The sequence below is a fragment of the Microtus oregoni genome, unplaced genomic scaffold, assembly GCF_018167655.1.
Source record: "Microtus oregoni isolate MIOR12 unplaced genomic scaffold, Mior012 000104F_ref0000108, whole genome shotgun sequence".
Taxonomy (NCBI): Eukaryota; Metazoa; Chordata; class Mammalia; order Rodentia; family Cricetidae; genus Microtus; species Microtus oregoni.
The window spans coordinates 1,960,955-1,977,527 of record NW_024544718.1 but is presented as its reverse complement, the minus strand read 5'-3'; the positions used below and the strand labels follow the sequence as shown (position 1 = coordinate 1,977,527).

At 37.4% G+C, this 16,573-nt stretch overlaps 1 protein-coding gene across 1 annotated transcript; it reads right to left on the bottom strand.

Moving 5' to 3' along the window:
• Positions 1-2,915: 2,915 nt before the first annotated feature.
• Positions 2,916-3,724, bottom strand: LOC121443310 (40S ribosomal protein S3a-like). Its single transcript, XM_041645017.1, has one exon. It carries the CDS (start codon positions 3,722-3,724, stop codon positions 2,930-2,932), a length of 795 nt encoding a protein of 264 aa, XP_041500951.1. The 3' UTR covers positions 2,916-2,929.
• Between the last annotated feature and the right edge of the window lie 12,849 nt (positions 3,725-16,573).

Here is a 16,573-nt window from a genome sequence, read left to right as displayed (position 1 = left end):
CCTTTCCCCACTTTAATCCTTTTTATCTCTGTGAAAAACCATTTTCCATATATATGAAAGTCTATTTCTAGACTTTCTATTTTATTCTATTAAATAGCTATTTTTCTGTGTGCACCAGTGCTGTGCTGGCTGTGTTACTGCAACTTTAGAGGAAAATGTGATCAGGTGACATTAGCTCATGTCTTTATTCTTCCTTACAGTTCTTTTAACTATTCCATATATATTTCCACGTGAATTTTAGATTTATCATGCCAATTCCACTGCAGCCTGTGGGGAATTTGATTGGGGTTGTATTTGAATCTATAGATAAATTTAGGGAGATCTGACATATTCACAATATTGGGTCTTCTGCCCTATGAACAAGATATATTTCCCCAATCATTTGGATCTTCTTCAATTTCTTCTAGTAATGTTCTGTAGCTTTCATTATAGAGGGTTGTCACCTTGCATTAGATTTATCCATAAGATTTTTGATTAGCTATTAGATTAGTTGCCACAAATATTTTATTGCTATTGTAAATATTATTGTTTTCTTAATCTCAATTATTGACTTCCCATTGTTCATGTACAGAACTACAATTCATTTTTGTATATTAATCCTACACCTTGCAGTCTTGCTAGGTAAACATAATGATTTAAGAATACTTTCTGAAAATGCCTTCAGGTTTTTTATACAGATGATTATATAAATAAATCAAGACAGTTTTACTTCTTCATTTTCAATCTGGAGCCCATTGTTTAATGCTCATGCCTTATTGCAGTAGCTAGAGTATCCAAAATAATATTGAATATTAGCATGAAAGTGGACAGACAGTAGTCTTTCTGTTCCTAATGTCTTGCTAGCAGGCATCATATTGGCTGTAGTATCTTCTAGCTCCTCTTCATGTTAAGGAATTGCCCTGCTATTTTAATGCTGTTGTTGATAATTTATATCATAAATAAGTATTGAATTTCATCATTTGTTATTCTATTCATTTGTTATTTTTTTCATTTTTGTTTGATTTTTAAGATAATCCTCCCTGTATTTTTGGACTAAATTCTGTCTCGTTGTGAGACATCATTAATCTTTTTTAAATTGTTATAAATTCTTTGATAATTTCAAACATTAGATTCTTCCCCTGTCCCCATCAGCATGAACAATGCCTATGTAAGCAAGCTCAAGCAAGACCAAATACTACCATGGGGGGCATAAGTTGGGCAAGAAATCTCACCTTTACCTGAGGAGCTACCGCTATTGGTAACTGGTAGCTGCTGGGGGGGGGGGAGAGGAGGAAGGGAGGGAGAGTTCCCATTTTTGTATTTTTCTCTATTGTTAGACTCAGTTTGCTGAAAATGTATTCAGAAAAAAAAAATCAAATCTAAGAAGTACAAGAAAGTGTGGCACACCTACACATTAGAGTACTACTTCGCGGTAAAAAAACAAAACAAAACAAAAACAAAAACAAAAACAAAAACAAAACAATGACATCTTGAATTTTGCATGCAAATGGATGGAAATAGAAAACACTATCCTGAGTGAGATAACCCAGTCCCAAAACCACTCATTAGTGGATTCTAGCCATAAACAGAGGACATTGAGCCTATAGTTCGCGATCCTAGAAAAACTAAGTAATAAGGTGAACCCAAAGAAAAACATATATAGATCCCCTTGGAAACTGGAAACAGACAAGATCGCCAGGCAAAAGCTGGGAGCCTAGGGATGGGGGTGGAGTGGGGGGAAGGGGAGAGGGGGAGAGAGAAGGGAGAAGGGGAGGGTTGGGGAGAACTTGGGGGAGTGGGATGGCTGAGATGGAGGAAGAGCAGATATGGGAGCAGGGAAGAAGATATCTTAATTAAGGGAGCCATTTTGGGGTTGGCAAGAGGCTTGGCTCTAGAGGGGTTCCCAGGTGTCCACAGGGATGTCCCCAGCTAGGACCCTGGGCAGTGGAGGAGAGGGTGCCTAAACTGGCCTTGTCCCGTAGTCAGACTGATGACTATCTTGAATATCACCATAGAACCTTCCTCAGGAGACAGATGGAGATAGAGACAGAGACCCACATCGGAGCTCTGGACTGAGCTCCCAAGGTCAGAAGGAGGGAGAAGATGATCAAGGAAGTCAGGACTGCAAGGGGTTGGTCCACCCACTGAGACAGTGTGCCTGATCTAATGGGAGCTCACCAAAGCCAGCTGGACTGGGACTGAACTAGCATGGGGTCAAACTGTACTCTCTGAATGTGGCTGACAATTGGGGCAGACTGAGAAGCCAATGATAATGGCACTGGGATTTGTCTCTACTGCTTGTATTGGCTTTTAGGGATCCTAGTCTATTTGGATGCTCACTTTCCTAAGCCTGGATGGAAGGGGGAGGGCCTTGGACTTCCCAGAGGGCAGGGTACCCTGTCCTCTCTTAGGGGGGTAGGGGTAGGGGGAGCAGGAGGGAAATGGGAGGAGGGGAGGAAGTGGAAATTCTGAATGGTATTATTTATAAAGCAATAAAAATTAAGAAATTAAAATTAAAAAGTGCTGGACCCATAGGAAAATTTTAGTATTTAGATAAAACTTTAGAAATGCTACGTTATTTACAGTTCTCTGTTAGAGTTAGTAGAGAATTCATGTAATTTCACTCTTAATTTTTAAAATATAATTTATTACTGAAGCTGGTCATGGTGGTGCACGCCTTTAATCCCAGCACTCAGAAGGCAGAGGCAGGTGGATATCTGTGAGTTTGAGGCCTTAGCAGTTTCCAGGCCAGCCAGGGCTACATGTAGGCCCTATTTAAAAATAGAATTGATTACTGAAACTGTCTGGGGCCTGAGTATTTTCTTTGTGATAAGGATTTTCAGCTAAGAATTCAATTTTACTAATTAATGTAATGTCATCCAGTTTATCTATCATTTCTTTTTTTTTTCATCACAAATAAGACTATTTGTCACTATTAAAAATCTGTATTTCACACAGATTCTTGGACTGGTGGTTCATATCCATCAGCTCGTTCAACCTTAGCACCTGTCTCATCACCAGTAGTTTTTCCAGAACTACCACCTTCACCATGGAGCTCCATGAGTTTTCCCAATTCAAACTTGGGTTTCTTCAGCATTTTTACTTTCCTAACGAAGACATCATGAAGAGGATAAATGGACTGGCAAGCCTTTTCTATGTCTTTCCCAATGCTGTCTGGAATCAGTTTATTAACCACTTCCTTCAAGTCATTTGTCTGTACCTCTCTGGTCATGATCTCCATCATCTTCTTCCGGATCTGGCGGACCCGCTGGTGCTGTGCATATGAAGTCTTGCGGATCTGATTGTTGTGTTTTTTAGTGAAACCAACACAGAAGAGTTGGAGCAAATAACCATCTGTTGTCTTGACATCAACGTGAGCTTCAATCATGGTCTGCCACTTTTTGACCATGGAACACATTTTGTCCCGGGTAAGATCCATGCCGTGGAAGTTAGTCAGACAGTTTTTGCCCTGAACATCCTCAGTAATTAGCTTGAATTTTCTAAATGCAACTTCATCGTTTTGGAGATCAGCAAGGCTCACTTCAAACACGCGACCCTTGAGGCCATCGGATGCAATTTTGGTTCCTTGAGTCCTCGTGACTAGTGTCTTTCCAATGTTTCTAATATTGAACATGGCCGGGGCTTTCACATCATACCAATCTTTCTTCGAAAATGGATCAACCACTTTCTTCTTGGCTCCCTTCTTGCCGCCTTTCGTCAGCCGCTTGTTCTTGCCAACCACCATGGTGCTGCTCAGCGAGCCAAAAGGGCGGAAGTAGAACTCGCGCTAGAACTTATGCGAGCGGGGCGGGGGAAGCACCGGCCACGTGCTATCTATTATTTCTTATGTGGAGTTTATTAGTTTGTTTCTTTCAAAGAATTTATTCATGGGCCTGGAAATATGGCGCAATCAGTAAAAGGTCTGTTGTGCAAGCATGAGGTGAATTTGGATCTCCAGTAAAATCAAATTGTGGCAGTAACCCCAGTGCTGGGAAAGCAAGATAGGTGGATCCTTGCTTGCCGGCCAGCCCAGTCAAATGGGGACCCTCTGGGTTAAAGAGAGGCTCCATCTAAACCTAAGATGGAGGATAACTAAGGAAGACACTCAATGTTAACCTCCTGCCTCCACAAGCACAAATACACAAGGCATGCATATTTTCATGTGCATGTGCACATACAACATGTACACACAGAAACAAACAAACACACATGTGTTCACACATACATGTGTGCATTAGAAAAAAAGAAGAGGCAAGAATTTCTCCAGGCCTAGGATGTTGCTCACTGGTAGAATGATTGTCTAGCGTATGTGTCACCCTAGCACTGACACACAAAAAAAGAACTTGCCCATTTTGTCTAAATTATCAAATTTCTAGACATCTTGTTATTATAATATTTCATGTTATTTAATATTTTGACAAGTTTGTAATTACGGTTTCTCTCTCCCTTATCTTTCTATTCGGTTTCTGGTACTGAGTATTGAGCCTAATGTCTTATGTGTACTATGTAGAGACTCCATCACTGAATTATGTTCCCTGTCTCATCTTTAGGATTTGTTTTCTTTTTTAAAACCTTTATGTCTGTGGGATGTATGTGCTTGTGATAGTGTGTGATTGTGTGGACCGGCACATGACATGATGTGCGTGTGAAAGTCAAAGGACAGACACCCTTGGGTGTTGGTCCTCACCTTCCACCTTGTTTGAGACAGTTTCTTGTTTGTCACTGGTTCCTACTCTGACCTTCATTATTATTTATTTACCATTTCCTTTGTTTAATGTTTTTATATTAAATTTGATCTTTTATTAGTTTTTATATTGTTTGATTTGGTTTGTTTGTTTGTTTTTTAGGTAGTCTTGCTGCGTAGTGCATGCTGACCTAGAACTCAATTATGTAGACCAATCTGGCCTCAAATTCACAAAAATCTTCTTATCCTCCTTAGTGCTGGGGCGATATATATCACCATTCCCGGCCTTTCTTCTAGTTTCTTAAAGGCAAGTTGAGATCACTGATGTTAGACCTTGAGTGTTTGTCTGTTATAGGTGTTTTGGTTTTTATAAAATATCCCTTTCTTGCTGTTTTAACTGCACTCTATTAATTCTGACATGTTATATTTTCATCTGCTCTCTGATTACACATTATCCCAGTTACTCCTTCAGTTTCTTCTTTGACTCACAGATTACTTAGAAGGATGTTATTTTGTTTTCAAATATTTGAAGAATTTCTAGATATCTTTATATTGTTGATTTCTGATTCAATTATTTTGTATATGCTTTGTACAACTTGGGAGGTTTTTATTTTTTTGTTTCTTTTATTGCTTTAACTATGGTTTGCTGTGATAAATGTTCCATGCATGCTTGAAAAGAATGACTATTCTTCCATTGAATGTAACATTCCAAGAAAGTTCTGGGCCACTATAGAAAAATATATTAGACTAGGTAATTCATAAACAGATAACTCACATTTTTGGAGTTTGGGAAGTGTAAGGAAATGAGTGTCTCTTCCTAAGAGATAATATCATTTTATGTGATCTCACATGGTGGAAAGACAAAGGCTCCCTGGAGTCTCTTTTGGGCACTGAAACCATTCATGTGGTTGGAACCTGTGTGACTTAATCATATTCCGAAAGTCTCCTTTTATTACTCTCACGTTATGAATTAAGTCTCAACATAGTTTGGGGAGATCACAAATCAGACCATAGCAACACTATTGTTCAAGTCCATATTCTTTGACTGTTGAAGTTGTTCTATCAGATGTTAAAGAAAGTGGTACTTGGTTCTCCGGTCAGAATCCATGCATGGTATTGCCCACGTAATATCCCAGTCTTTTAGAGGCTGGGGCAAAAGGATTTTGATACTAACCTGGACTCCACAGTGAATTTCAGCTGAAACAGAAACTCTATATCAAAAAAAACCTAAATTTTCAATAAGAATCATAAGTCTATTTCATCTTCTATCTTCATGTCCCTATATTCTACTTCCTCATTCCTTAGTTGTTTGGTTTTGACTTGAAATAGGGTATCCTTGCCTAGTCTGGCCTTGAACTTGGTGTCCTCCTTTCAGAATCAAATGCCTGAGCCACCATTTCCGGTTTGTATATTTATTTTTCTTTGCAGTCTTATCATTCTTTTTCATATGTTTCGATTCTTTTACTAGATGTATAACATTTAGAAATGTTATTTGTATTTGTCGTGATAAATTGAAACTTTGATCATGCTAAAATGACTTTATTGCTAATAATAAACTTTAGTCTGAAATCTACTTTGCTTGATATTAAGTCATTCTAGATTCATTTTGACAAATTATCACTTTATTTCCCTATATTTTTTGCTTTTAACCCAGTTCCATTTTTATATTTTAAGTGTATTTCTTTGAGGCAGAAAATAAATATAGTTGGGTCTTGCTTTTTGTCCTGTTTGACTATCTCTGCTTTTTCTTTAGAGTGTTGAGGTCATGTTCATTTAATGTAATTTTAGATATGCTTAGATTTAAATTTATTACACTGTTGTTTGTTTTATATTTGTTAATTCTAAGTTTTGTTCTCTTATTTCTCTTTTTCTGTCTTCTTTGGGATGTTCTGCGAATCTCTTCTTTCATTTTGTGTTCTTTTATGCATTATTAATCATAACTCTTTATTTTGATATGGTAATTGTTGTGGTCAGTCCCCCAAACATCAAGGTACAATAAATAAATGTTAAAACATGATCATATTTCTGTAAATTTGACACCTTAAGTGCAACAAGTCGATTCCTTGACAAAAATTCATTAATATATACTAAAATTATAGCATGAATAGTTCAATAAAAGCTTTCCAGACTCAGATGGTTTCACTCACAAATTCCACTAAATATTTAAGAAAGAAATAAAATCAACATTCTCTTTTTTACTGAAAAGTTTTATGCATTATCTTCTGATCACACATTTGTTTGGTTTGTTGTTGTTATTGTTTGAGACAGGATCTCCCTTTGTAGCCATGGCTATTCTGGAACTCACTATGTAGACAGACTGACCTTTGATTCACAGAGATCTGCCTGCCTCTGCATAAGTAAGGAATTAAAGGAACATAACAGGGTGCCCAGCACCATATCCTACATGGAAAAAAAGCTACAGACTGATAGCCTTCATGAACACAAAATGTAAAAAAAAACAGCATATTTGTATACTTTTCCACACTCAAATTCAATTAAGGAGAGCGAGAGTAATAGGTTCAATGAATAGAAAAGATATCATTAGGGGACAGAGCTAAAAGGAATTACTTAGAGTGGAGGGGGAAATTTGACAATGGGATGCCTGGGGCAGAGAAAAGTAAGGGTGGAAGTTTGTAATATTAGTAAGTTCCTTAGAATGACTTGCGTTAGTGATGTAAATAAAGCAGAGAACAAGATGGTAGAGGAAAGGAAGTAAAACATGATATATGTTATTTTAGCATGATAGTATAATATATTTAGCAATATATTTTAGCATTCAACTAAATCAGCAAGAATTAGGGCAAGAATACTAGTATTCAGAGTGAGAGTGCTCCAAACATCAAGGAATACGGGTGAATGATCCGGGATGTGTTGAGGACAGATGGCAGGTGATAACATGGGATTCCAGGCCAGGGTAACTGGGAAGTGGAATTTATTTCGAAGCCACAACCAGTACTCAACTCCTCTTTCTCTCCAGCCTGTGATGTGGAAGATGTAGGAGAGAAGATAGCATTGTTACAAGGGTTTTAAGGAGAACAGAGGCAGTTCTGTAATGTATGATTTCAGCTAAGCATGAAGGCAATGTACAGAGAAGAACTTGCGAATACAAGGGACGTTAGCAATGAGTGATCAGGAATTCTGGGGACTGAGTGGAAGAATTTCAACAGTTGCGGAGAAAAGAGGGGTGAAGCCATGAAAGCTATCTATATAGAGCTATCCAAGTATACTCAAAGATGAGGGGCTACTTTATGGTGACTGGTATAAACAAATAAAATCCATGATGAATTTATTCATTATAAGAATTAGGAGAGAGACAGACAAACAGAGACACACAGTGAGATAATCTTCATAAAGAATTGTCTTGTAAACCAGATGTGATAGCTCATGCCTGTAAGCCTAGCACTCGGGCACCAAGTAGGAGGATTTGTATTGAGCCTTTTCTAGGCTATCATAGTTGATAAATTCAGAATTCTTAGGGAAAGGAGCTTGGAAGGGAGGTTCACAATCATTTTAAAACCTGTGAACACAGATGGAAATGTGGTGTGGGAAGTCCTTCTGTATATGTGTTGCTTTTATTGGTTAATGAATAAAGAAGCTTTTTCAACCAGTGGCTGAGTAGAGCTAGACAGAGAAAACTAAACTGAATGCTAGGAGAAAGAAGGTGGAGTGAAGAAATGCTATGGCGCCACCAGAGGAGAAAGACACAAGCCCCTAGCCAGAACCTGGCCAATAGGCCACAAGCCTCATGGTAAAATATAAAATAATTAAAATAGGTTAATTCTTGATGTAAGAGCTGACTAGGAATACGCTTAAGTTATTGGCCAAACAGTGTTGTAAATAATATAGTTTCTGTGTGATTATTTCAGGTATAAGAGGCCAGGAATGAACAAGTGGTCTCCTACTACAGAAATGTCTGTCTTTGGGCAGTCAAAGAGGAAACATGAGTAGGATGAACCTGTGTGGACCCAGCCTACAGTGGTGGTTCATAGTTGAAATTTCTTGCCTTCCTGAGAAATTTCAGCTCTGCTTTACAGCAACTCTATTAAGGATAAAATTCTTTCTGTCAGGGGCTGGTGGATCAGTGGGTAAGGGCACTTATCCCCAAGACTCAAGTATGCATCACACATATACACTCAAGCTCTGTCTCTCCCTCTCTCCCTCTCTCCCTCCCTCCCTCTCTCCCTTCCTCCCTCCCTCTCTGCCTCTCTCTCTCTCTCTCTCTCTCTCTCTCTCTCTCTCTCTCTCACACACACACACACACACAAATACACTTTTAATTTCTTACTTCAAGTCTACTAATTAGGTGCTTTAGTTACACCTGCAAAATATCTCCACTGCAACACCTAGATTTCTCTTTGACTAAGTAATTATGGACTTACAGCCTAGTCAAATCAGCACATAAAAAAATTCATCACAGTTGAGACTTGTTATTTTTATCTAATCTGTTATTTTCTGCTTTGTAATTGGTGGAGGGAAGAGCATTTACATATAATGTGATTACTGATGAGTTTAAATCTAGCATACTGTTAATTGTTTCTCTCTCTCTCTCTCTCTCTCTCTCTCTCTCTCACACACACACACACACACACACACACACACACACACACACACACACACAGGTTTTATGTAGTTCAGGCCAGCCTCCAGCTCACCACAAAGATAAAAATGACCTGAATCCCAGATCTCTAACATGAGGTCCTGCTTTTGTCATTCTGTAACAGGAGGGCTTGCTTGTTGGGGTTTATGTCCTGCCCAGTTCCCATAGCCAGTAAGCCCCCCAAAAAATTACACAGAGGTCTCCATAAGATTATAAACTGATTGGCCTATTAGCTCAGGCTTCTTATTAGCTCTTGTAGCTTATATTAACCCATTATTCTTATCTACGTTAGCCACATGGCTCAGTACCTTTTTTAGCAGGGAAGGTCACATCTTGCTTCTTAGGCGGTTGAGACAGGACTGCAGAAAGGGAGTTTCCTACTTCCCAGAATTCTCCTGTTCTCATCGCCCTGCCTCTACTTCCTGCCTGGCCAATCAGCATTTATTTAAAACATGATTGACAGAATACAGACAATTCTTCCACATCACAGATCCTTCTGACTCTACCTTCTGAATCCTAAGATTATAAGCATGCACCACCACACTTGGTTTTATATGGGTACTAGGGATGGAATTCAGAGTTTCACACTGAGCCTTCTCTACAGCACCTGATTAAGATTTTAAGACCCAAGTATACCTCTTTTGGTAGCATATTAGTCACGATTCCTTGGTACAATGGGCTGGAACCCAGAGCTTTACACAAACTAGATAGAACTGTTGAAGAGTGTACATTTTGTTTTCTGGAGAAAGTTCTCTTTGTGTCACTCTGACTGTTCTGGAACTCACTGTGTAGACAAGTCTGGCCTTGAACTCACAGAGATCTGCCTGCCTCTGCTGTCAGAGTGCTGGGGGTTAAAGGCATATGCCACCATGCCTGCCTGATAGAACTTTGAAAGGGTATAATTTATTTTCCTTTTTTTTTGACCTTTGGGTTTTACCATTCATTTCACTTTAATTGTGTTATAAACCTTATGATACACCATGATTATTTTTATCTAGCACTCTTCAATTATTATTTAAAATAGAATTAGATAATAAGAAAAGGCCTTACAATGTTATCCCTTATGCTTATCCCTTTCAGTGCTATTCAGTCCCTTGGGTACATTCCATCTGTTTCATTCCATATTTTTACTTGGGATCATTTTCCTGTTTCTGAAGGGCTTCGTTTTATATGTCTTCTAGTTTAGGTCTGCTGGTGGTGAATGCTCTTGGCTTTTATGTGTCTAAAAAGCTATCATTTAATCTTCGTTTGTGAAAGCCCTATCCATTGGACAAAGATCTCTACAATGGCTGTTCTCTTTTAGTCTTTGAAAGGCACTGTTCCACTGCCCTCTGTCTTACACTTTTACAGCAATAACTCTCTCATTCTTTGTTCCTTTGAATGCATTGTGTCTTTTTTCCTCTGGCCGCTATTCACAGTCTCCTTAGCATTTACATGTTTATTTTTCCCTCTAGCTGCATGTAGTATTTTCTCTTTATCAATGATTTGAGCAATTTGATTATGCTGCGCTTTGGCTTGGTTTTATATTTCATGAGGTTCTTTGAGCTTTTCAAATCAGTAGGTTGGAATTTTTATCTAATTTTGAAAATTTTAGCAATTATTCCTTCAAATACGTGCTTGCCCCCCCACTCCCTCAGAAACTCCAGTTGTGTGTGTATTGAATTGCTTGAAATTGTCCTGCCTGCTCACTCATGTTCTTTGTAGTTTTTAAAATCATTTTTTCTGCATGTGTTTCACTGCGAATAATTTCTACTGTGCCTCCTTCATGTTTATTAATTGATTTCTGCAAGATCTCATTTGATATTAATCCCATTCAGTGTATTTTTCATCTCACACCTTATAGTTTCCATCTCCAGAAGTTCAATTTGGGTCTTTTTTTGTATCCTTTATGTCTCTAGTTAATTCTCTGAACATATGCAACACAACTTTCTAACAAACTTTTTCCTGCAGCCTATGCTAATTTAGCATCTGTGTCAGTTATGATGTTATCAGCGGTTTGAGGTTTGGGCCAGATGTTTCTAGGTCCATGGCTTCTTATCAAAATAATTGAAAATAGGGGTGTACAACAAAAGCAAAAATAACTTTATTCAGAGGAAAATGCAGGTTGTAGGGAGAAAAACTGTCAAGACTGACAGTGTAACACTTGTGTGTACTTAAAGCATGGATTATTATTCACTGCTTTCTTTGGGGGGTTCAAGAGAAGTAGGAGTACTTACTAAGGGGTATAATTTGCATGGTTCTGTTTTGATTGATAGATTAAATCATATAATCATTTTTCTGCGGTGCATGTCCCTTCCCACAATGCATCTGATTTTAATCACATATGTGTACCTAATTATGAAAAGGTACAAGAGGCAAATAGGAGCTTCTCCCTAAAAGGTTTCTAGGGGACAGTTTCCATTACTGCACATGTACCCAGAACTAATTCAGGCCAAATGGATCTTTCCATTCTTCATGCCTGGATACATTGTCAATATATTTGAATTGAAACTGTCTAAATTTGGTTATTACCAATAACAATAGTATGTTGTTCAAGGATGGAAGTATGTGTATCCCAGTAAAGGCTGGGAGCTAAATGGGAAGCTGAAATTACTAGGCGCATTGTACAGTGAAGGGTGTGAGAGCATAACCCAAAATGAAATGGGGGGGGTCCTAGGATACCTTACTGTCTCTTATGCTTGCCTTCCTCACCTGAGTGGCTTCCATTGATGGAATATTCTTGTTGTGTTTTCCTACTTGCTTGCATGTGTAGTAACCTATGATATGCTGCCAAATAATGTGAATTTCACCGTGTGTTGAATGTTTTTGCATTGCTTTAAGCCTTAAAACTAGCTGTGGGATACAATTATATTACTTAGGAAAAAAGTGTTTGACCCTTTGAAGTCTTTTAAGATTTGTTATGTGAATCTGGAGTACTATTCAATATAGAGGTAATTATTTCCCATTACTGAGACAAGACCTTCTTGAATACTCTGACCAATGTTTTGTGAATTATTAGTTATTCCATTCTGGCTGGTGGGAACAAGTAATGTTACTGGTCCCATGTGACTCTTGGATTACATTTAATGGCTTTTTCCTGCCTTGAAGTATTTTTCTTGACATGTGTGTGTTAATCAGATCTTTGTTGACTGTTGGAGTCTCTGCAGATTTCCAGGGTAATTTTGTGCAGCTTTTTCCTCTTCTGGCGGTGGCCTGTGACTTCCAGTTATTTAAGTGTGCCTGGACTATCAGCTCCATCTTCTTCACTTATGGAGTCTGCTGGTATCCATGTGACTTCTTTCTCCTTGTGTTCTGACCTGAAAAATCTCTGATGACAGTAACTAGGCAAGCATTGAGTTTGCCTCATTTGCTTCTCATGTCTCAGGAGTCATTGTTTTTTGTTGTTTGATAGATGTATCTCAAAAACAGTACATTGAATACTTCTGGATTTTTTTTATTTTTATTTTTTATTTTTTATTTTTTAATTTAAATTTATTAATACTTCTGGATTTTTAAAGGGAGTTGTTTCAAATAGAAACTTATATTTGATACTAATTACTTCATCTTGGCTGGAAACAAATATTACCATATTTAATATTTTATATTAATATGTTGAGGTATAAATTTTAGTCTAGATAATTTACCTACTAAAACTATAAAAATTAGGGCCTAGGGAGATGACTTAGTGAGCAAGGTGCTTACCACACATACCTACAGATCTGAGTTGGATATCCAACACCCACATTAAAAAGCCAAGCACAGTGACACATCCTTGTAATCCCAATATTAGGGAGTCTGAGACAGGAGGACTTATTTGTCAGTCCATCCAGCCAAATCTATGAGCTCTAGGTTCAATAAGAAAGCATGTCTCAAGAAATAAGGTGGAGAGCAACTGGTGAATTTACGTAGTATTGACATCTGACCTGCACACACAAATATACACAGAAACAAATATGCACACACACAAATATATATGTACACACCCACAAATGCATACAAAACAATATGTAAATACACACTAAGTGTATAAAAATCAGGACTACAATTATAGCTTACTGATAGACCACTTGCCTTCTGAGTTTGAGGCATAGGTTCAATTCCTCTCATAATCCAAAACAAAATTTGCAAAACTAAAGAGTTTCTAGCATATTCACAGAGTTTTGAAGTCATTGCCATAATCAAATTTAGAATATTCTTATTACTCCCAGAAATAAATTCCCTATCTATTTAAGAAACATTACTTATTTTATATTTTTTCAGTCTCAAACAACTATGTGACTGTATGTTTGTGTGACTGTGTGTGTGTGTGCATGTATGTGTGTGTGTGACTATGTTTGGGGTTTTTGCATTTCAGGGTGGTCTTTAAATTAATAAGTAGCCAAAGATGACTTTGAACTTGTGCTTTTTCTGCCTGTACCTCCTGAGTGCTAGGAAGATGGACCATCGTCATATCCAGTTTATATGCTTCTAGATATTGAATCCAGGTCTTCACGCGTGCTATGCAAGTGCTCTACCAACTGAGGTACATCCCAGCTCCAGACAATTATTAATTTATTTTCTGTTTTTTTATATATGTGTCTATATTGGCCATATCATATAATTGAGCTCATCAAATATGTAGCATTTTATGACTGACATTTTTCATATAACAGTTTTCCAAGATTCATCTGCATTATAGCATCTATCAGTGATTCATTATTGTTGTACTGCAAAGCAATGTTTGATTGAATGGTTATATAACACTATTTGTTCATTTGTCAGTTGATGAATATTATGCTGTATCCATTTTGGGGCCATTATCAATAATGCTGCTACGAATATCTATGTATATTTTTTGTGCAGCCAAACATCGTCATTTCTCTTGGACATATACCTAGGAATGTAATTATTGGCTTATATGGTAACTCTGTCTTAATCTTTGAAATTATGTTATTTAAATTTAATGCATATAATTATAAGAAAAGCACTATCATCTCTATTTCTCCCATAATTTGTCTAGGGTAAGTAATTTGTTCTAAGGCACACTACCAAAAACCAATAGGATTTAAAACTGCATTTTCTTGAGCAGTAGTCACTGTAATAAACTATTGTTGAGATGAAAGATAGTTACAATTGCATTAAAAACAATCTGGCAATATATGTACAAAATGTTAAATGTGCATACTTATAAGCCAGTATTTTCATAACTAGAAAATTGTCTACCACAAAAATTATGACTTCTACCAAAATACATGTATTACAATGTTCCACATAGATTCATTATAAGAAAACCATTTCTGGAGTGTGAATGATCAGCAGTAAGGGTTTTTTCATCAATATGGTGAAGTACTAGGCAGCCACTAAAAATACTGTAATCACTCAACATGGTGGCACATGCCTATAACCCCTACTCTTTGAAGAGATCTCAAAACAAGAAAATAAAGAATAAAGATGCACGTCAATAGAGGTAATGTTTGATAAATAATAAGGAAAAAAGGGATCCTAATCTTAGAGAAAATCATCTATGTTTATACATGTGTAAGAATTATTTAGCTCAAGAAAAATAATACTTGTACTTGAAAAAATAGTTGAGTGCTTTTTGGCTTTATACTTCTTTGTGTTCCCTTAGCCATTTGGTATGTTCTTGTATGGCAGCTACAAATTACTTTAAAATACCAGGTATTCGGAATACAAATCCAGCATATTTCCTCATCTATTTTAATTATTTTCCGCCTTTGTAAGTACTACCAAGATTCAGCATACTTTTTTACAACTAACGAGCACTAAAAGTATTCTGAAATATAAAGAAGTGTTCCCTTTAAGAAAAGGCTAATTGGCACCACAAGCAGGTTATAAAAAAGGTTGAGAAATTCGTCTTAGAAAAGAAACTCATTCAATTGTAATACAAAATTGATAAGAGAGGGATTAGAATAAGTTAGAAGTGAGAAGTCTCGTTGCCAGAGCAACCTCTTCCTTATTGGAAGAAATGCCTCACCAGAGAGGAGCTGCCAATGTAGGCCCTGCAACTTCCATTTTCTTTGTTTACATTCAGCTTTGATCATCAGGCGAAGTGCAAGAAAGCCAGAAGCAGTCTGAGAATCAGTTCAGTTTCAAACTGCAGAAATGGGCTTGCTGTTTCCTTGAAGATGGAGACAGCGTACAGGAGACCAGCAGGCAACAATATGGAGAAGAGGGAGCTTCTGGTACGTACGGCACAATGAAGAAAGGAGATAGCCAAAAGTCCAAATCTCAAACTTCATGAGGATAGAGATTTTAAGTATTGTTTACACTAGCTGGGGAATCAGTATGGAATCTTGGTATCAGGCATAGTAGTAGTATTTGCATAGTGGTTATAATAATGGAAATATGAATATATATTTCTGAATTCAAGGGGTTTCATCTGTTTTAAAGAGGCTCATATATTTATTTGAATATTTGGTCTTCAGAGCACTGTTTGGGGGAAGTTGTGGAATCTTTAGAAAGTGAGTCTTTGCTGGAGGAAGTACATTACTGGACATGAGCCTTGGGGTTTTATTATCTCATCCAGTTTCTTATCTGCTTTTTGCTTTCTGACCTCCTGGGGTGAGGAACTTTGGATGACTATCCAGGCAGCCTAATGTCCCTGTTTTTAGGTAACTTTTCATCCTTCTGGGGTATTTGATAGAGTTGAAGACTAAATAGTTATAGTTTTCTTTAGTAATGATAAAAGGTAAATTAGGTACAAAACTTTGGACTGACAAAGATATGATAGATAATAGAGTATTTTCTCTAATTTTGCCAAATGCAAATAGACTGAATATTTTAACTATAACTCTTACTTGATAACTGTTTTTATTGTATACAATCTTACTATGTTAAAGTTAAAACCTACTTTTTAATTAGACAAAAATGTGGAAATGCTGTGGAATAATCCTGTTGTACACTATAAAGATTTGTTACTCAAATTTGCTTAATAAAATGCTGATTGACCAGTAGCCAGGCAGGAAGTATAGGCCGGGTGACCAAACTAAGGATGATGGGAAGGAGAAGGATCGAGTCAGGAGTCACCAGCCAGATGCAGAGGGAGCAGGAGATGAACTGCCTTGTTAATAAAGGTACTACCACATGGCAGGGCATAATTACAGAATATGTGTTAACTTAAAATGTAAGTGCTAGTTAGTAATAAGCCTGAGCTATTTGCTGAGCTTTTATAAGTAATATTAAGCCTCTGTGTCGGTTATTTGGGACTGGGTGGTAGGGACAGGAAATTTCCATTTACACAGGAAGCCTCTTACTTCTGCTACCACAGCAGAAAGCCATTCTATCTACTATCCCTTCTCTGCTGCTCTGGACTGTATCCTCAAACCGCAAAGCAA

Coding starts and splice junctions, on each gene's coding strand:
- LOC121443310 (XM_041645017.1), bottom strand. CDS start 3,724: ATGGTGGTTGGCAAGAACAAGCGGCTGACGAAAGGCGGCAAGAAGGGA.